This window comes from Notechis scutatus, chromosome 7 (genome assembly GCF_049901735.1).
Source record: "Notechis scutatus isolate UNSWTSFEM ecotype Mainland chromosome 7, rNotScu1.2, whole genome shotgun sequence".
Lineage (NCBI taxonomy): Eukaryota > Metazoa > Chordata > Lepidosauria > Squamata > Elapidae > Notechis > Notechis scutatus.
This window is the reverse complement of record NC_142015.1, coordinates 16917381-16937898: the sequence shown is the minus strand read 5'-3', so window position 1 is coordinate 16937898 and position 20518 is coordinate 16917381. Positions and strand designations below refer to the sequence as shown.

Here is a 20518-nt window from a genome sequence, read left to right as displayed (position 1 = left end):
TTTGGGTGGCTGTTGCCTCCTGCAAAGACCATTTACATTGACCAGCCGGATGGTAGGAGCTGTTCAGTTGATTGATGGATGGGCAGCTTTTACAGATGGTACTCAAATCGGTTTAACAAATCCAAGTGGTTGGATCTCTGTAATGAACTAAGCAAAAACTTCATGGATTTGTACTACACATTATGGAAATATCAAAGTATTTATTTTGTTCATGTCCTGGAGAACATCTGTATGTGGTGGCTGAGTTGACAATTGACAGTGACTTGATGCCCAATTTTGTTGTAATTTAGCTCCTACCAAATTTCAGATGCTAAGGCCTTAGTTATTATATATTTGTGTTTTTTTATAGTTATAATGTACACTGAAGATGGCATTTAATTTCGTTGCATGAAGTGCAATAACAATAAACTAAACTAGTTGGAATGGTATTCCTTAGGAATTCCAGGGTTGTTGGCTGCACTGGCCAGCTGGAAAACATAGCAACCCATTTCTACAATTTAGCTAAAAACAGTCATCCAGGAGTTAAGCTGGAGTAATATGTCTTAGCTTCTTTGCTACCGGAACATATTTCCAAAATGAACTCTTGGCAAGAAATCTCACAAGAACTGGGAATGTGGTTTTTTTTTTAAATGAGGGATGGAAGAGAGTCTCAAAAATTATGATGCCAAGTACTGCAAAGGAAACTAAGAGTATGTAGGTTGAGGATATATTCAATGACAAACCTGTAAGATAGAAAGGAATAATTCAAATTCTCTGTTCCAAGAATTCTACTGTGCCTCAATGTATATGCAGAATGAACAGGAAGAAGTAAGAAACTGAATTCAGGAAGGCAAATTAATTTCTTAATCCCTGATCCTTTGGCACCTTTCTGAAAAGAGAAAATAGCACTGTGAGATTGGTAAGCTTATCTCAGCAGGCAGGAGAGGGAAAGGATTATTTGGGATGAATCTTCATCAGGCAAAAAACTAGCAGTCTTTCTTCAGCGCCCATGGAAGTATTTATCAGTTCAGTACATGGCAAAAAAAAAAAAAAACAGCTTGAAAAGCTATACAAAAATTACTGCCGCCCAATTCACTGGTTGCGATATCCACTGTATCATGTAAGTATGACAAAATATTATTTATACGGTAAATGCTACAAAAGTAATTGTATGTTCTGCAACGTATGCACTTGGAAATAATTTGTTTTATTGGCTTACACTGTCAAAGGTGTTAAAAATTATTTGCACTGTGATGCACTAAACTCAGTACATCACTATTCTTGTAGAGTTACAGTTCCTGAGTCTGTGTCTAAAATCAACATGTTTTACAGTACATGATCCACATATGTTGGAAGAGAATGCTGATGGCACCTTCTCTGCATCTCACACTGTATTTATGTCCCAGTTGTGGTCCTCCTCCAAAACTCAATACAAAAATCAAATTAGGTACTTTGCAAGGTGATTGAAGTAGATATCTTAGGAGTAACCTTCAGCAGGAAAAACAAATTAAGATTTCCTATAGATTTGGTATCCTTCTGTGTTGTGGCTCGGAGGTTTGAGCCTGCTCTGTTAGAGGACGAAGACTTAGACAATGAGGAAGAGGAGGATTTGGCTCTGAGGTTTGAGCCTGCTTTGTTAGAGGATTTGGAGTTGCCTTCCTCCCCAGGACTTTCCTCTTCGGCAAGACCTTCCTCCCTGATTGTGCCTCAGGTGTCGGCAGATAACCAGGAGAGCGTATCAGAGCCTCTGACTGAAGATCAAGCTGAGGAATGCTGACTTGATGCGAGGCAACGGCGCAAGCAAAAGTGCGAGCTGCAACGCAGAAAGGAAGGACGAAATCAGAGACTGAGATGAGGGACTGACACGCCCCACAGGGAATAAAAGTGGGTGTGTTCACTCTGGGAACTTGTTCGGGACGTGTTACTTAAGTGAGAGAAGCTTCGGAAGTATCCTGTGTGCGGTGACAGCTTGTGATTTATATTCCTACTTTCTTGTCGGACTTGACAGACAGCTTGTGTGAGACTGCCAAGAACTTTATCAGCTCAAGGAATTTAACCCTGTAATTACTGGACTTGCTTGTTTGTATTCGGTTGGAAATTTGGACTTCTCACCTTGTTGGTACAGGTGAGACATAACATTTCTGCATATCAGGTACTGGAGATAAACTAGGGAACGGAGAGTTTCTTTCTTAGATTTCTGGCTGGGGAATTCTGGGAATTGGAGTTCACCCATCTTAACATTTCCAGTTTGAGAAAGACTGTCTAGAGCAGGGGACTCCAACCTTAGCAACTTTAAGACTTGTGGACTTCAAGTGGGAATTGAAGTCCCCAAGTCTTAAAGTTGCTAAAGTTGGAGACCCCTGGTCTAAACGAATCTAGCTGATGAATGGCTGCAGGTAAGGCTTTATCCTCGTTAAACTTCTATTTCAGTCCAAGACATCCTATTCTTGATCTAAATTTTGACTTGAAGGAGGGAGAAGGGAGAGGTGTTTAAAAAGCGGCCTGGTTGAGTCGTTTCCTTTTGTCTCCTTTTAGCCACATTCCTGGAATAACTTCCTTTTTCTTCTAACACTGAGCAGTGTTAGCAGTAAGCAGACACCAGAGTCCTAGTAGGCCAAACAGCGGAGGAAGAGGTACAAGAGGGACAGCAGATCTTTTGTCATCTCCTTCCTCTTTCTCTAAAGTCCTCTGCTGAAAGAGAAGCTTAAGCTCTAAAGCACAGGAGAAGTGACAAAGGAGAGCAGAAGTAGAGCTGGCGAGGGGAAAACCCCTCTCCTCCACGAGTCTCCTCTTCAATTTCGGGTTCCGCGAGCTTTGATCACAGCAGCATCAGCATTTGATCGCTCTTCGGTTACTCCGAGTTATTCTGCGCAGAACAGACCCATTCAAATGAGCTGCAGCTGCTGCCATATCACAGTCAGAGCAACTTCCTGGTGCTGGATGCAATGACTAGGCCTGACGATAAAAAGTAGGGAGAGAATAAAACGATGAAGACTCAGCTCTTCAAATGAATCCCAACTTGGGTGGCATTAGACTATATTTCTTTCCAGGAGCTTCTCATCTTTGATAAGCCTATCGAAGGAGAATCTCTCCAGGTTGATGGTCTTATATTTAAGGTCAAGAATGAGCTCGGCTACGGCTTGTCCCACTGCTGGGGCATGCTGTAACCCATGTCCACTGAAGCCTGAAGCAAAGTAGAGGTTTGACACTTGTGGGTGCCTGCCAATCACAGGATTCTGATCAAACGTATTGTAGTCGTAGTAACCGGCCCAGGAGCTTTTCACCTGCCAGAAATAGAGATCAATTTCTTGTTAGTCCTGAGCATGATGTACAATGGATTGAGAGACAAGTCTGAAGGGTAAAGAATATAAAAGCCCACACACACCACAAAAAACCCATGGAGAGCTGGTTTCTTAAGCAGTTGGTTGGCTGATCTAATCCGAGTCATGTCAACGGAATACTTAGGTTAGGAATTCAATTCTAACTAGCTGCGCCCAACTAAAAACAAGCTTAAACAGGAGACATAAATGGAGGAGAAAGATAACAAAGAAGGATCCTTTTCCAAATACTGAAAATTTGAATCTTGACTTTAAATTGATATAACCAGCAGATAAGCCTTTTGCTGTGCTGGATAATCTAGAACAGGGGTGTCAAACGCAAGGCCCACGGGCCAGATCTGGCCGGCGAGACCATCCTGGAAACAGTGAAGGCCTGGCACGCGGCCCTCCCAAGCTCTGTTTTGCTGGCAGAGGGTTGCAAGACGCCATCATGGCTGAAAACTGAGCTCAGGAGCCCGTTTTTGTTGGCAGACCACTCGGGACGCCACAGGTGCCCCCGACATGAGTGACATAGAGTTGGCCATGCCCACCCAGCCTCCCGAAGTCACACATAACCCTGATGCAGCCTTCAATGAAATTGAGTTGGCACCCTTGATCTAGAATATATATATATTACCAAGTAACCTTGTACTGTAGAACCTCTCACAAACGCTTTTGACTATGATCAAATCGGGTTCCGACCAAAAAATCCACATTTTTTTCCCCCCAGGGCCGATTTCCCCTTCCGCACCATTTTTTTTGTAAGTGCCAAATTTCCAAAATTAGTTTCAGATCACGACCAAATCGGGTTGCGACCAAGTTATAGAATGAATTATAGTTGTGACCAGGGGTTCTGCTGCATGCAGTTCTGACAACAGTGCTAAACAGTTCTACAGTCAACTCATCCAATTAAACGAAGTGTTGTAGAATATTAAGCCCAGCTCAAAATGTACTAAGATAGGAAAGGACTTTTTATCCTGTCTGTTACTGTGTGCTTGGGTGAACTGTTGTAAGGAAATTTAAGATGAGCCACTCTCATTGTACACATGTATTGTGACAATAAAGGTAAATAATAAAGGTGCTAACTTCTCAGGGTTTTTTTTTCACTACTTAACCAATATCTTACCTTCAAAGATTCAAAGCACGGCAGTCGGTGGGCAAGCTTAGGCCAGACTTTTTCCTGGAAGAACTCATGGTCTACCTCCAAATTTTCAATATCTGGCTCTTCTTCCTGAAAAGTAAACACAGACCTCATAACTCTACCAACAAGATAAGTATCCACAAAGATTAAGAGTATTCAATCTGATTTGTACAGTAGTCTTCGATTTATGACCCCAATTGTGAACAGAATGTCTGTCCATAAACAAGGTGGATGTTAAGTAAGCCACACCGACTTTTACAACCTTTTTTTCTTGCAGTTGTTAAGCAAATCTGGTTGCCCTTTTTAATTTCGCTCGCCAGAAGCCAGCTGGAAAAGACTCCAAGATGCTGCAATCATTATGAATATATGCCAGTTGCTATGTCAAGTGGATATGTTCACATGACCACAGGGATGGTCATTAAGTTTTTTTTTTTTTCAGCGCTATCATAACTTGGAAGTCACTAAACAAGAGGTTGTAAGTCAAGGACCACCTGAATCTTGAATTCCTCCTAGAAAAGCAATCCTTTTAAGATGGGTCATCCCAAAAGGGTAAAAATGAACTTAAGAAACAATAGCGAAGCCTGAACCAGCAGCATGAAGTTTCAACGAGTTTTGAGTACACTAAAAATTGAAAACAAAATCCAAGTTGCTCAAGAATGGTATTTACACTATGAGGTGAAATTCAGAACTCAGATTTAAGTTCCTGCCGAAACACAATAGTTCCTGCACGGTTTTCTGGCATTCCCTTGATACCTACTGTTAGAATTGCTATGATGATGAAACTACAGTATTTATTATAAAATTGGGAAACAAGGTGGAAATCCGAGAATTTAAGAAGAGGAAGGGCTTTAGAAAACTCTTGATTCTTATTAGAACCAGACCAGATACACTTGTCACTTTAACCCTAAAGAATCTTTACAAACCTGGTAGAAAACTGTCCCCAAAGCCCTGATAAACTCACTTCTGTTGGGCTTAAGCCTCCAAGATAGTTGCCACCCAAACCTTCTCTTCGGAAATACGCTCCAGTGGTGTCAATGAGGAATGGGCACTCCAAGCTGGGTCCCTCAGGGCAGTGCCAGACATAGACATACCTAGGAGCGAAGGGATAAAGAGACGCTCTTGCAGTATTTCCAGTGGTGGGATTCAACCGGTGTAACAACCAGTTCGGTGAGTGCGCCCTTTGCGCGCACATGGTGCATTTGAAAACAACTCTAAAACTTACCTTCTACTGCAGCCCCGGTGAGTAAAATAGCTGAGGCGCAGCAATCCGCGCGGATCAGCTGGGCTTCAAACAAAGGAAATATAAGACAGACTAGCACAGGGGCGGGGGAGGCGGGCCCAACTGGTGAGTTGGAAGGAGAGCAAGAATAGAAGCGAACAGCTGCAAAAGAGGTAACAATACCACAAGACACAAGAGTCCGTACCTTGTTAGTTTCACACACTAAGGAAAACACTGAGTATCGTTTGACTTGTTTGCTAAAATATGAAGTTGCCTTGAACCAACAGTTTTGCATTTGTCTATTCTGGTATGGTTTAGTCTAGCTGGTCGCAGCTTTTTGCTCACTCTTCTCTCAGAAAATACTTTCCTGGCAATACCTCCTTAGATCTTTTCCATTTCATAGGCCAGGGATTAAATTTGGCCAAAGAGAGGGATCAAAAGATCAGTGGGTACAGGTAGTCCTCGAGTTATGAATGTAGTGGAGCCTGCCCTTTCCATGTATCACCCGAGGATTCGTGGGAGTAAATCTCATACCTTAAATGCGACCATTCCCTCCTTTCGCCCAGGTATTCGCTAATCGAATGCACAATTTATTAAGTGCACATGAGGTATTTCAGGGTGGGAAAGACCAGGGGAGGGGACTAGTGATGGAACAAGCCACCTGTTTAAGACCACCCAAGGCCTCCCCGACCCACTGAAATACGAATGACTGACTGACTGACTGAATTCTTTATTGGCCAAGTGTGATTAGACACACAAGGGATTTGTCTTGCTGCATATAATGCCTCATGCTCCCCACAACTGCTTTCCCCCTACTCAAACCTACTGCGCTGGGTCACTTACTGTGCGAAGATCTAGCAAGTTGTCTCCAGCCTCTCAGCCATATGTGCCCCTCCACAGCTCTGTTTAGGCCTATTCAGGCCTCACCCGGCACTGCGCAGGCCCAAACGGAGTGTTGGAGGGGCGGGCCCACTCCTCCAAATCTCCATTTTGACCTGCAAAGTGCAGGACAAATGTTGCAGAGCCTCTGTGGTTGTTCGTAAGGGGTAACAACTGCCCTGGTGCTACAAAATTTGCAGTTTTGGAACTTGTTCTTAAACACTAGAGGGCGCTGTCCACATAACTTTGATGTTCGCTAAAGGGGATTACCAGTACTGTAAAAATGAGCTGTAGGCAGGTTATCTATTTTAGGCACGATCATCAGCATATTTAGGGGAATGCAGGCCAAAGACGATAAGCTATCTACCTAAAGGAGGAGGAAATTAAAACGTATCCTGAGTAGCAGCTGAGAAATGTAATAGAAACTGCAATCCTTAAACTCCAATTGGAAATATACGGATCTCCACGCCTTGCCAAATGCATGCTACCTTAATTGGATGGTTGGATTCACACAATACACTATGCCAGAAACCCCAATTTGCCAGAAAACCTCAACAGCTCTGTTAGTGTTTGGGGATAAACCCCTAGCAGAGTATGCAGCAGCAGTCAAGCCAGGCAGCCAAATGAGAGAGGAAAGGTTTTAGAGTATACACACACTGAACACAAACACTGTTTGTAGTTTAAATAGTTTTTAATCCAGTTAGAGTTTAAGCATTGTCAATCAGTCCGTATGTCATTCACAATATATCCATTCAGTAAGACTCACTAAGTCAGTCCAGATAATAATCCTTACTATATCTTTATCAGCCGATAAAGATACCTTCTCCTCCTCCGATGCTTTTCTCCAGAGGATAACGCTGGATATTCAGTAGTACGATCAAACAGTAGACAGTCGCAGTAAAACAGTAATAAACAGGTGTATCCAGCAGTAAACAGCAGTAAACAGTAAACAGTAAAGCACTATGCAGTAAGCAGCAGGCAATAGGCAGCAGTCAGTAAGTAGCAAGCTTTCTCCTGCTTCCTCTTATTGCAGTTTCTAACCGCACCCTTAATTGGCTAATTACATGCAGTGTGGTGCTTAAAGTTACAAACACTTAAACTATGATACCTTAGTTTATATATTTATCCACCCAAACCTTGTTGGGTATCAATGTTATACCTAACAAGCTCAGTTCAAACATTATAATAAATCAGGTTTTGCTCTTTGGGTCAAAGAAATACATGCTGTACAGGTAATGGAACTTAACCTCACCTTTTCTTGGGTTCTACTGGAAACTTGACCCCTGCTGGGTTGTTTTCGGATGGAGCCCCAATGCCAGCCATCTCAGCCACTTTGCCTGACCAGGCTCCTGCCGCATTTACCACTATACAACAGTCTACCTTGGCACGTTCAAAACTTTCGGGCAACTGGACCTACCAGTAGAAGATTAAGGGCAACAAAAGAGCAGGTGAGATTATACCAAGCAGTTAGATGGTCCACTAACAAACCGATACCTCTTCCAACAGGAACAGGAAAGCAAAAAGGGAAGAACAAATGAAGCATTTGCTCTACAGCTAATGAAAAGATGATGCTTCATGTTGAACTTCCTTTGCAGCCTTCTCTCCTCCCTTTTCTGTCCCAAGAGTGTTCAAAATAAATCTCAGGAAACTTTAAGGACCCCTCTCCAGAAACCAACCCCCTGAATGAACTTCCTAGGTCTTCCCCCATGCATTGGCCCTGGGTGTTTTTTATTCTAATCTCATCCGTGGATAGCTGTAGCTTTAGCTATCCTATCTACTGTACATACGCATATACATACACACAAATATATACAGGTAAGTCCTTGACTTACAATTCAATGGGGAAGCCAGATTCACTTAACAACTGGGTTACTTTTTTCCCCCTAGTTTCGCTTCTTCCAAATATTTTTTATGTTGTTTCTTAATATGTGTTTCTTGAAGGCATATTATATCAGCTTTTTGTTTATACAGGTTTGTAAAAATTTGTTTTATTTTTATTGGAGAGTTTAATCTGTTTATGTTCACAGATACTAATTTTATCTCTTCATTCATTTTATTGTCTATGCTGTTGCCTCTGTCTTCCTGTTTACCGTTTTCTCTTTGTGCTCTTGTTCTAATCTTCTTTCTTCCTGTTCTACTTCCTCTTTGCTTCTAACTCTTCTTCTTTGGGTTGCTGTTCCTCTAGGCTTCTACTTTCTGATTCTTCGTTTCCAAGTTCTTCTATTATCATAAGTTGGTCATAGAAGTCCTGTGCTTTTCCTAGGTTATCAATTCTTATTTTCTTCTCCTGCCAACATGCCTTCCGGTATAAACCACCTGAATGGTATACTGTGATTTATTAGTTGTGTTGATAGGAAGACATAGTCTCTCCTCTGTTCCCTCACACATCTGCGTATCTGTTTCAATGTCAGGACTACTTTGCCTTTGTATGATATAGGTTCTTCCCTTGTAGCTTTGTAGATCTCATCTCTTGCTTTTTTTGAGAATCTGATGTGGACTTCCCTCGGCAGTTTGTGGCACCAGGCGTAATTTGTATGTACCCTATAGATCTCATCGATTTCATTTTAAATTTCTTGTCTCCCTTTTTGTCACTTCTGCTAATAGTTCGGACATTATGGTTTTCAGGTCCTCTTCTTTGTTTTCCGTAATATTTTGAAAGCGCAAGTAGAAAGCCGATTGTTCCACCTCTAAATTGATAATGGATTCTTCTAAATCTCTATTTATTGTCATTAATCTCTGGTCCACCTCTTCCAATTTCTTCTCTGCCTGTTCCGTTCTATTTTCTACCACTCATATTTTATGCTCCTTTTTTTCCGATTACATGTTGGATTATGCCTACTCTGTTGCCCAATTTGTTGTATATCTCCTTTCATTTCCCCGATCTCATTCTTCATGGTTTTTATTCATCGATTCTTGCATTTTTATATGCATGGTTTCCTGTATTGCCAATAGAGTCGTCAGCATCATCTGCATATTGGAAGTGCTACTTGGTTTTTCTGCACTAAGCATACTTTCTATAGATCTTTGGCCCAAGGGTGATGCTGATGTCAAAGAGGGATTTCAGGGAGTCTTTTTTTCCAACTCTTAAAGTTGTTGTTATGGCTGTCATCTTTAAGAATTTATATATATTTCTCCACTCCACCATCCACTGTATATTTTTCTTTGATTTAATCTTTTACTTTACTTTGCTTTCTAATATTATTACACTCAGTTTCAGTTATTCAACCCTTTTTTCTTCCTACTTTATCAATTCTATTCTCCGCTTACTTTTTCCAGTTACAAATTGTTCTTCCAAATATTTTTTTGTTAACAATCCAACAGATTTATCTATCTTAACAATTAATTTTTATCCATAAATCAAAGCTTTGAAAATATATTCTATTCCTATTAATTTTTATATTATAATTATCCTTGTTAATCTATTAGCATTCATAGTACATATCCTAACAGAAGCAAGAATAACCTATGCTCAAAGTTGGAAACTAGATAGCACCCCTACAGATAGTTTGATTATAAAGAAAATTATGGATTGCGCAGAAATGGTGAAACTCACATTCGAATTACAAGAGAGGGAAGAGAAGGAATACTATACAGAATGGGGAAATGGTACAGTTGGCTGGATGATAGGACAGCAAAAATAAAAGTACAAACAAATAAATGTATATATAAATATATAGGTAGGTAATTAATAAACATAGAGAAAATAGATGTCACAACATTGTAAAAATTGTATTTGTGTTGTTTTGTTGTTGTGTTGTTTTTAACTCTGTAAAATTCAACAAAAATGTATTTAAAAAAAAAAGAACTGGGTTACTAAGTTATTACCTGCAGTGATTCACTTCTCAATTGTGGCAAGAAAGATTGTAAAATGGGACAAAACTCACTTAACAGAAACGTTGGGCACAATTGTGATCGTAAGTTGAGGACTACCTATATGCATTGGTTTAATAATGTAAGTTGTCCAAGGTATATGTTATGAGTGGGGTGGCTTTCCAATTTCCATAAAGCCAATCAATCAATCAATGATGATACAAATTGAACTAATGTTGATGCCACATCAGTGGGCCTTAAGTTATAATTTTATCAGTAGCAATAAACAGACCACAGGTAGCCCTAGATTTGCGAACAGAACCGAGCCCAAGATTTCTGTTGCTAAGCAACAGAGGTGAGTTTTGCCCCATCTTACACTCTTTCTTTGCCACAGTTGCTAAGTGAATCACTGCAGCTGTTAAGTTAGTAATCCAGTTGTTTGGTGAATCTGTCTTCCCCACTGACACTGCTTGTCAGACAGTCATAAATATGAAGCAGCTGCCAGGCATCCGAATTTTAATCATGTGACTATGGGGATGCTGCAATGGATATAGGTGAAAATCAGTCCTAAGTCACTTTTATTCAGTGCCATTATAACTTCAAACAGTCACTAAACAAATGGTTGTAAACCAAGGACAACTTGCACTGATTTGTTACCGTGTTCAACAGGCATATTGTCTTGCCTTTTAAAATGCTTTATGTCTTGTTCCCTTGAGCCATTGATGAAGACAGCATCCAAGAGGAAAGCAAAAATATACATTAGGTAGGCAGAAATATATCACCCTCTTTTAACAACCTCATGATCCCTTGATGGTGCAGAGTCTGGGCAACTGAATGGAGCTGGCCGGATGCCCTTCCTGTTGCCAATGCGGAGTTTCGTTTGGCAGATATATTCTCATTGTGCCCAAAGAGAGAAATATCTGCCTCTACCTAGGGTCGAACTCACAGCCTCCTGATTGTGAGGCAAGAGCTCCACCACTAGGCCACCGCAACGCTCCTAAGCAGAAAATATATGCTTTTATGTAATTCATGAGGTGCATAACCCGGCCCTAAAATAATGACTCACATTGACAGCTTTAATACACGAGGCTTTACAATGCTGATCTTTAATCTTCATTTCATAAAAACCCGAGTTGAAAGCTGTAGGAGAGGGGAAAAAAAGATGGAGAAGGCGGTAAAATAACTGCCGTTGATTCATTCCTGAAATATAAAGATCTTTTTTAAAAAAACTTCCTTGCTATTTACAATTATTTATTTAAAACATATAACTCTTCCTATCAGATTAGCATGTTTTATAGCATGAACCAAACCCTATGTCATGCCCTTGTTGGAGTCAGAGGGAGTGGAGGAACAGCTGACAGGGAGTGGGAGTGCGGCTCCGGTGGTTGTGGTGGAGGCTGGGGAGGGGCAGAGGCCGGCTGGCAGTCAGAGGAAGAACCAGGCCCATCCTCTCTTCATCCTAGGACACGCAGGGAGGAATGGAGAAGGAAACAACTTGGCTTACGAGAGAGGAAGTGGCCATGATTCCCCTCATTGGTTGCAGCTGGGGAGAATAGTATATAAGAGATACGGTTACAACACAGCGTTGCCAGAAGCAAAGCGTTTTATTTTGGGCTGAAGTTATCTTGGTTGGCGTCCTTCCAACAGACTGTGCCTTGTTATATACTTGAAGTTGGTAATTACTTATCCTGGTCTGTTGTGGAATTTCCTTCATTGGGGTTTGTTTTAGTTTTAATTTCACCTCTATCTGCTCATTAAGTTCGGACTGTATTGCTTTCTTTTGAAGACTATTTTTGAGTACGTTTTATCTCCAACTGAGAATTATTGAACAGTGGGGCCAAGTTGGAGGCATTAAAGGACATTTATTTACGTTTTGGATTTTGTTACGTTTGTGTTACACTCCAGGTCATCACACCCTAACCCTAAAACGTTTCTCTTACAAATATTTTTTTAAAGATTATTTGTTTTCTTCAAATCAATCAATCAAGGCTACTGAAATGCCTAGATAAAGTTTTTAGAATGGAGGCGGGGGGAGGGAGGTTGAGGAAAATTATAATAGTGCCAATACTAAATGTCTTAGGGATATTTTGAAGTTTCTCTCCTTCCTAACTAAATGGCTGCACTTCAGCCAAGTGCCTTAGCAAATCTTAATTATCTTTTGCTAATTATCTCCAGATATGTTCAGATTAAAACTTCAATATTGGTGCCAGGCTGGAAAAAAAAACCCTTCTATGGTAAGACACAGAATAATCATGCTTTCTCAGAGCAGCTCAAATGTTACCTGATACCTGGAATTGTGCAAAGTATAAAATTCTTCTCCCCCCCCCATTGGTAAAATGCTGCCTGATAGCATGGAGGGAGGGAGGATAAAGGCCTCCTAATATAGGTAAAGTCCTCAATTTACAACCATTTGTTTAGTGGCCGCTCTAAGCTACAGCAGGGCTGAAAAAAGCAACTTACAAACATTTTTCACACTCGCAACTGGGTTAGTGGCCTCATGGTCATGTGATCAAAATTCGGGCACCTGTCAATTGGCATGTTTTTATGACGGTTGCAGTGTCACGGAGTCATGTGATCACCTTCTCACAAGCCAAGCCAATGGGGGAGCCAGGTTCACTTAACAATTGCGTTATTACCTTAACAGCTGCAGCAATTCCCTTAACAACTGTGGCAAGAAAGGTTGTAAAACGGGGCAAAACTCCAAAACTGATTCTGATTATTTTTCCCCACAGTAATGACAATAGAATAGAATAGGAGAACAGTATATACAGTAGAGTAGAATAGAAGAATAGAATATAGAGTAGAGTAGGAATAGGAATAGGAGTGGAGTGGAATAGAATAGATATTGGAATGTAAAAGAGAATGGAATAGCATAGAATGGAATGGAATAGAATAGAAGCTGGAAGGGACCTTGAAGGTCTTCTAGTCCAGCCCCCTGCTCAAGCAGAACCTATATCATTTCAGACAAGCGACTGTCCCGTCTCTTCTTAAAAACCTCCAGTGATGGACCGTCCATGATTTCTGAAGGCAACTTCTGTTTCACTGGTTATGATTGTCCTCACTGTTAGGAAATTTCTCCTTGATTCCAGGTTTGCTTCTCTCTTTGATTATTTTCCAACTGACTCCAAGTATAGAGAACACTACTTTGATTCAACCCATTAGACTCTCATGAATCCGCTTCCAGGTAATGTACCTTAGAAAATATTCCTGTTGGCAATAAAGCTATGTCCTGGCTACAGCAGGGAGCACAAAGGAAAACGCTTACATGTCACTTCTCCGTGATACTGGAGCGTGCCCAGAGAGATGGCTTTTCTCTTGAATGCGTTGAGAAGAGACCAGGGATCAAACCAGCCCTCATTTTCCAAGCCTGAAGGAAAAGTCAGGGAAAGGATACAAGAAAAATGGTAGGAATGCAAACCTTGGCATTTAAATGTTAACAGCAAATGTTAGACAAAGGCCAACTCGACAAGAATTCTAAACTGCAACGTAATATAACTGGTTGGGAATTAGACTGACCACAAGCACTGAAATGTGTCATTCATGGCTTAGACCAGGGATCCCCAACTTTTTTGACGCCGCGGCCCGGTTCCGGCGTCAGCTGGCGCCCATGCCCGGTTCGGCGTCAGCTGGGCGCCGCCATCTTTTTGACGAAAAATCACTTCGGTGACGTCACGGAAGTGATTTTCGTCAAATAGCGGCGCAGCGCTCTGGTGAGCTTTTCGGGTAGAAATGGCTTTCTACCCGAAAAGCTCACCAACGCTGCGCCGCCATCTTTTTGACAAAAATTGCTTTTTTACCAAAAAGATGGCGGCGCCAGCAACCAGCGGCCCGGTAAGGCTTGTTCCGCGGCCCGGTACCGGTCCGCGGACCGGCGGTTGGGGACCCCTGGCTTAGACAGTGCATGAATCCCATTGTGCTTTGCTCAGTAACCGCATTTGAGATAATTCTATGAGTTATTAGCAGGTACCAAATATTAATTTGGTCAGCACCGTGCATCATTTTAGAGAAGTGGGAGTTATGATCTTTTTTGCTAGATGCATGGCATAAAAAACAAACTCAAAGTCCTTTGATGACTCATTGATAAATTTAGAAAAAAAACCTTTGTCCCCAAAGTTCTTATCTGCAGGTTTTGAATGCTTGTGCTTGGTCACGGATTGAAATATGGGCAAATTAATGAATAATTGGACTATGCAGCCTTGGCTAGGTAGTTTTAAGAGAAATAATTAGCAGACAGGGTCACACAAGTGGCCTGGGCTCAATATATAACAGCAACACTTTCATCCCACAAAGGACACATTCCTGTTGCAAATTCAACAGAGGGAAGTTTGCGTAAAGCTGAATTTGCTCTCTTAACTAGTAAGGATTTGGAAGGAGTGAAAGCCACAAAGCCTCAGAATGGTAATTGCTTCAGTTGAACTGGGAACTGAAAAACCAGGTGACAGAACTACTATCTGCAGGCAGACTGCAAGTAGGAAAACAAAATTGACCGTCCGGTTTTGGAATCCAAGTGATTTCAGCCTACAAAAAAAGGCTCCTTGTCTTTAGCCTGCAATTTTGTAGTCAAAATAGTGATTGTTAGGAATGTAAGTCACCTAACAGCTATTTAGGTTGGAAATATATCAGCCAGGATAGACATTTTAATAGTCTCTTTAAGGGAATCCTAAAAGTGTAATTGGGTGTGGTTTCTCAAACGGCCATAAGATGGAGCCAGAAACCTGGGTTGTCTTAGTCTTAGTCTCAGAAGTGAGTGAGTCTGTTTTTCCTTCTGTTGGAGGTTAATTGACTGATATTCCTGGATTTGATGTAAGTCTGTTACTGAGCTGTTTTTGACACTGGACTTTGTTATTGGATTATCCCTGGACTGAAAACTGACTGATCTTACCTGTGAATGACTTTGGACTGCTTATCTTGAACTTTGCTTAACGTTTCTGGAAGTAAAACCTACATTTACTGTACAGTGTATCTGTGTGCTGTGTGTGTATTATTCAAACACTTCTCTCAAATACGTCTCCCTGTATGCGCTCATTCTGCTAACAGGGAATTACCTCAACAGTGATGCTGCCATTTTGCTTTAGGATAAGGGATAAGATAAAGAATTAGCAGTTGGTACCATAAGAAGCCAGAGCTACGTCATCAGTGTTCAACCATGGAAATTTCTTTTTCAGTTGTGCTGGTGAAAGCAGAGAGACAGCTACGCCTTCCTTTCTAATAAAGGATAAAATAAAAATTAGATACCTTTCACTACAACTTTTAGGAACTCAGACTACTAAAAATATTTATCAGCCCTGAAATCATTTTTCCCTGGCACCTTCAGGGCTGCCACAGTGGAGATAAGTGGAGCTGGGGGAAGAGGAGGGGAGAGGTAGAGATAACTGTGGGATTGTAGCCAAAGTAGTATTCTTTCCTCTGAGAACCGAGGACCTTCCCACAGGTGCGAGGAGGTGGGATCTGAGACCAACTGACCTCCGGACTGTGGCCTGATTGGACCACGCAATGGATTGCATGGGCAGGGGAAAAAAAAACCTTACTTTTAAGTAGGGGGAAATCCAAGGGAGGGGTTAGAGTTGGGCTTCCCCAGATGTGCCAATATGACATGCCTAATAAATCTGTGCTTTGAGGAAGATGCCTGCCTTGGAGTTTTGATTCCATTGGGTGGGTAAATTGGAACCCTGACAATATTAATTTTTGATCCAATATTAATTTTTGATCAATTTTTAAAAAAGGCCCAAATTGGAAGTTCTACTGAAAATCTACAAGGCGAAAAAGATATTTCTCCAAAATTGACAATTTGGCAGATCCCAAAGCTCCATCAATTCTACTTGCGAAGCCAGCCATGCAATCTCATTGAATCATGGTGGACTAACAGAGCGACCACCAACGTTTTGGGCCCCTGGGACCGGTTCCATGGAGAGAGGTCTTTCTGCAGCATGCCGCGGTCCAGTGCCTTTTCATGGACTGGGGGATGGGGATCCCTGGACTAACAGGTTCATTGACAGAGTCTGGCAAGTGATGAATCTAAGAACTCATTTGGGTCTCCTCAGGCCACCTGGTTTCCCACAAGATGCTGGTTTCCTCCTTTGCTCTTGTATGAGGCCTGATATTCCCCCTGCTGCATTCCTAATAATTTTCTCCCCAGGGAGAAAGATGAGTTTGGTTGAAAATAAGCTACTTGTGAAGAGTTTAAGACCAAACATTTCCATCTATCCATATGAGAAACAATAAATGGTGAGGACAAATAATGGTTTGCCTAACAATTTCTTTGCTCATAAATCGAAACAAGCCACCTTAGGGCCTTTCATACATGAATCAAGTACTGATTTGAAACCAAAGTACCATCATCCTTAACCAACAGTTATTTTGGGGTACATATATGTGTGTATATACAAGGTTCTAAACATAATTTCTTTTGTTGTATTACTTTGTTTTCCATTTTATTGTTTTATCCTTGTTCTCTTCCTTCCATTTTATTTATTTAAGCACCAAATACAGTTAACATCCACTTTTCTTGGATTACAGCAAATGAATAGAAGATGTGTATTAATAGAAAATAAGATAATCTGAGTAATCCAAAGAGACAACCACTGTGCTTGTAGAGCAAAATGTGGTAAAAAGAAAAAAATATTCATGCCCTGTGTTAACACCTTTCTCAATCAGATACCCAAAAGAGCCCAACCTTTGAAGGTTTACGTTCTCCTCCAAAACAGCAGCTTCATTCTCTGAAGCGAGAAAGAGATAACCCGAATGATTAAACTGAATATCAATGGGTGGTTCCCCAACAACACCAAGATGTTCCTGGAATGAATAAACAAAGGGATAGAGTGAAAATTATCAAGTCAACTTAGTTAATCCCATGCACCCTCTATATCACACAAGGCAAATAATAGTTTATGCAACTATGTTTTGCTTGGAATTCAAAATGGGGGGAAATCAGGAATTACATACGTATCTATATTACTTTTCATAGGTTTCCTTATGGGGGCGTTGTTAATATTTATAAATATTAGGTATTTTGGGCACTAAACTCAAAGATTTGTACTTCTTTTTCATGTCAAAAAGACAATGCAACATACTTTGGTATGGTTTGCATTTTCTGGTTATATTAAGCATTAATTATGTAACTCCAGTAATTCTTTCCACTTGCTGATATTGTCTTTTGAAACCTTTGTTTTAAATAAACTTTTTTTAAAGAGAAATATAGCTTATAGATTCTGGAGAATTGAGCCTATTTCACAATGATTGATAAAACCCCTACAAATTCATACAAGAGACCCTATGATGAACTCCCCATGTGGTAGAGAGAAATCAGGAATTTACTCAGGCTATTTCTCAAGTTCACATCATGCATTTAGTAACAGTGAATATAGCTAACAAGCCCTTGATGGAAACGGTTGCAGGTATAAGACAGAGTTGGATTCATATCACACCTAACCAAGTGTTATCTCTTAGCAATGTATCTATCAGGAAGCAATATTTATTACTTCTTCCTTGAGAGATTCAGTCATATTATTCTTGATATCCAAGGAACTACCTAATGCCTTCCCTCATTTTTCTCTTTTAAGATTACCTGTGTACTCCACCAAGGGATGCAATGGGGAGATGAGACGGGGACAAATAGAACAAAATGATAGCCACAGAATCAAAAATCCAGAGAGCATAACATACGTTGATTAAACGCAAGAAGTTTGCTGAGAAAGAACTCATCCAGATATTTTCTTCCACTGAAAACTGTTGCCGTATCCCTCCAGCAGAAAGAACTGTGGATGCTTTGGAATACTGCAGGGAAACAAGAAAAGTAGCGAGGAGTTACTTAGCTATATTTAAATCTTCCCTTCCGAAGTATTTCAGTCATACAAATAGTAGAAAAAAAGATGAGGAATAATACTGGTAGGACAAAATACTGAATTTGCACATATCGCTATTTTGCAATTTAATGTATTATTTATTGCAATTCATCAAGTGGCATCTTACCCCATATTTAGTGTATTATATTTTTATCCTATCTTTTCCCGATAAAGTCTCTCCCAACTGTATACTCACAACACCGAGATAACAAGCTGAGAAATAATATCAGACGCAAGATGACTCACTAGGTTAAATTAAACCTTGATGCTAGGGTCTCACAAATGCATCCTGGAACTCACAGCCAAAGTGTAGAACTTAGATTTAGTTAAGCTATAACTCCCAGAATTTCTTCAACTGGCCAGGCTGGCTGACCCTGCAGGGATTTTTTAACAGTCACTAAAGTTCTGCTGCTCTAATTACTCTCCAACAGTCTACCTTTAGGAATAAACCTGAATATCCAGGGAAGGTAAATGAAGACAGTTCTTCATTGTTAGCTAACCCTCAATCTCATGCTTCTTTTTGTTTAAGCGGAACTGAGATAAGAACTCACAGTATTGTCTCTCTCAATTACCAACACTTGAATGGCATTTCTGCGTGTTTCCTTGGCTTTCAGCCAGTAGGCAATGGACCAGCCTATTATCCCACCGCCAATGATCACCACATCGGAATGCTCAGGAGGGAGATCTCTTTTTGGAAATAAGGAATCAAAGTCAGTCTTCAAGTTTGGGAAATTGGTCAGCTTCTTAAATTCTGAGAAAGGGAGAAAATTAAGCTAAATGTTATACAGTGTTTTGTGAATTCTAACAGTCACTAACCTCCTTATACTCTTACAAATTCTTATGACCTTACATTCACAGAGTTGAAGCTCACTGATTGGACAACACATAAAAAAATCAGCCAGAGTGACACTTGCCTTAAAATCAGGAGTCTGACAGCTCAATCTTAGGAAGCGACAAAAAGAAAATATCTGCTGTGAACTCTGTATAGGCATCAGGGAGGGCATCCAGCCAGTAAATGCTCAGTTCCATTCAGTTGCCCCCAACTCCACCCCAATAAAAGGGATTACAGGTAGACCTCAACTTACGACCACAACTGAGCTCAAAATTTATATTGTTAAGTGAGTTTTGCCCTATTTTATGACTTTACTTGCCACATGTGTTAAGTGAATCGCTGCAGCTGTTAAATTAGTAGCACGGTTGTTAAGTGAATCTGGTTTCCTCATTGACTTTGCTTCTCAGGTCACAAAAATCGATCACGTGACTCCAGGACACTGCAACCGTCATAAATGTGAGTCAGCTGTCAAGCATCCAAACGTAAATCATGTGACCATGGAGGTGCTGCAACCGCCATAAGTGTAAAAAATGGTCATAAGTCCCCCACTTCTTTTTCCATTGATGTTGTAGCTTCGGTCACTAAGAGAGCCCTTGTAAGTTGAGGACTACCTGTACAGGGTGGTTAAAATAAAATAAATCAATAAATCAGTGGAGTCAAGTTAGACCTGCTGATTGCAAGGGGGGGCAGGTTTTTAAATAGGATAACCGAATATGAGCTTCTTTAAAGGGCGGAGGGGGGGGGGGCAGAGAGCATCCCCGTCCCCAGAGAAACGCTGCCTGGGCAGCCCCGGCAGAGCCCGGTTTGGGGGCTCAGCTGCCCCATCAAGCATCCCCAGGCTGGGATGCCCCACCAGCCAAAACGCCCTTCAACGAATTCCACGGCTTTCTTCTCAGCCTCCCCATGCGAAGCGAGCGCCTCTCCCGTTCTTGTCCACACAACACCCCGGACAGGTAGGACAGGGTGCAGGGCGGCCCCAGGCGGAGAGAAGGGCCGTCTGTTCCTCCGCCGCGGGCTCACCTCGGAAGAAATCCCCGCCGCGGATGATGCTGAAGCGAACCCGGGGCTCCTCGGGGTTAGCGAAGAGCCGCCGTCGCGCCGCCAGCAAAGGGCGCAGACCGGCCAGCGGGCTCCCTCGGCGGAGCATGGCGCGACAGACGCCTCTCTGACGTCAGAGGGAAGAGTGACGTTTAAAACCGCCGCCGCCCCTTCAATCCGCCCCGCTCAAGGACCAATCGGCGGCCACTCCGCAACCCCGCCCCCCGAGAGATCCATTCCACGTCGCTCCTCGCTCTGACATGTCCAGGGAAGCCGCCAAGCCCCGCCCCACTCGCTACGTCTCGCGCGGCCTTCGGAAGAATAGACCAATCCGATCTTCTTTTCCCTCTATCTCAAGATTAGCCCCGCCTCTTCCTCTACCGTGGAGGCCACTTTAAGGCTGTCGTGTCCAGCCCCTCTTCCCCGTTTCATTTTTCCAACCTTTTCTCTCTCTCTATTTCT

General features: G+C 41.6%; 1 protein-coding gene across 4 annotated transcripts; it reads right to left on the bottom strand.

Moving 5' to 3' along the window:
- Window positions 1-2160: 2160 nt before the first annotated feature.
- Window positions 2161-20184, bottom strand: FOXRED1 (FAD dependent oxidoreductase domain containing 1). 4 transcript variants are annotated; one of them, XR_015750364.1, is made up of 12 exons: window positions 20039-20184; window positions 18738-18937; window positions 18008-18118; window positions 17019-17137; window positions 15456-15550; window positions 13611-13712; window positions 11412-11485; window positions 7788-7948; window positions 5660-5722; window positions 5361-5528; window positions 4423-4527; window positions 2161-3263 (listed from the first exon to the last, which is right to left on the bottom strand). XR_015750364.1 is itself a non-coding variant. In XM_087970022.1 (12 exons), exons 1-12 carry the CDS (start codon window positions 20163-20165, stop codon window positions 3009-3011), a joined length of 1542 nt encoding a protein of 513 aa, XP_087826148.1. In that variant the 5' UTR covers window positions 20166-20184; the 3' UTR covers window positions 2161-3008. The 4 variants fall into 4 exon arrangements, 2 of the variants coding, with proteins under 2 accessions (XP_087826148.1, XP_026536998.1); XM_087970022.1 differs by having other exon boundaries at window positions 5399-5528; XR_015750365.1 differs by lacking the exon at window positions 5660-5722.
- Window positions 20185-20518: the final 334 nt, after the last annotated feature.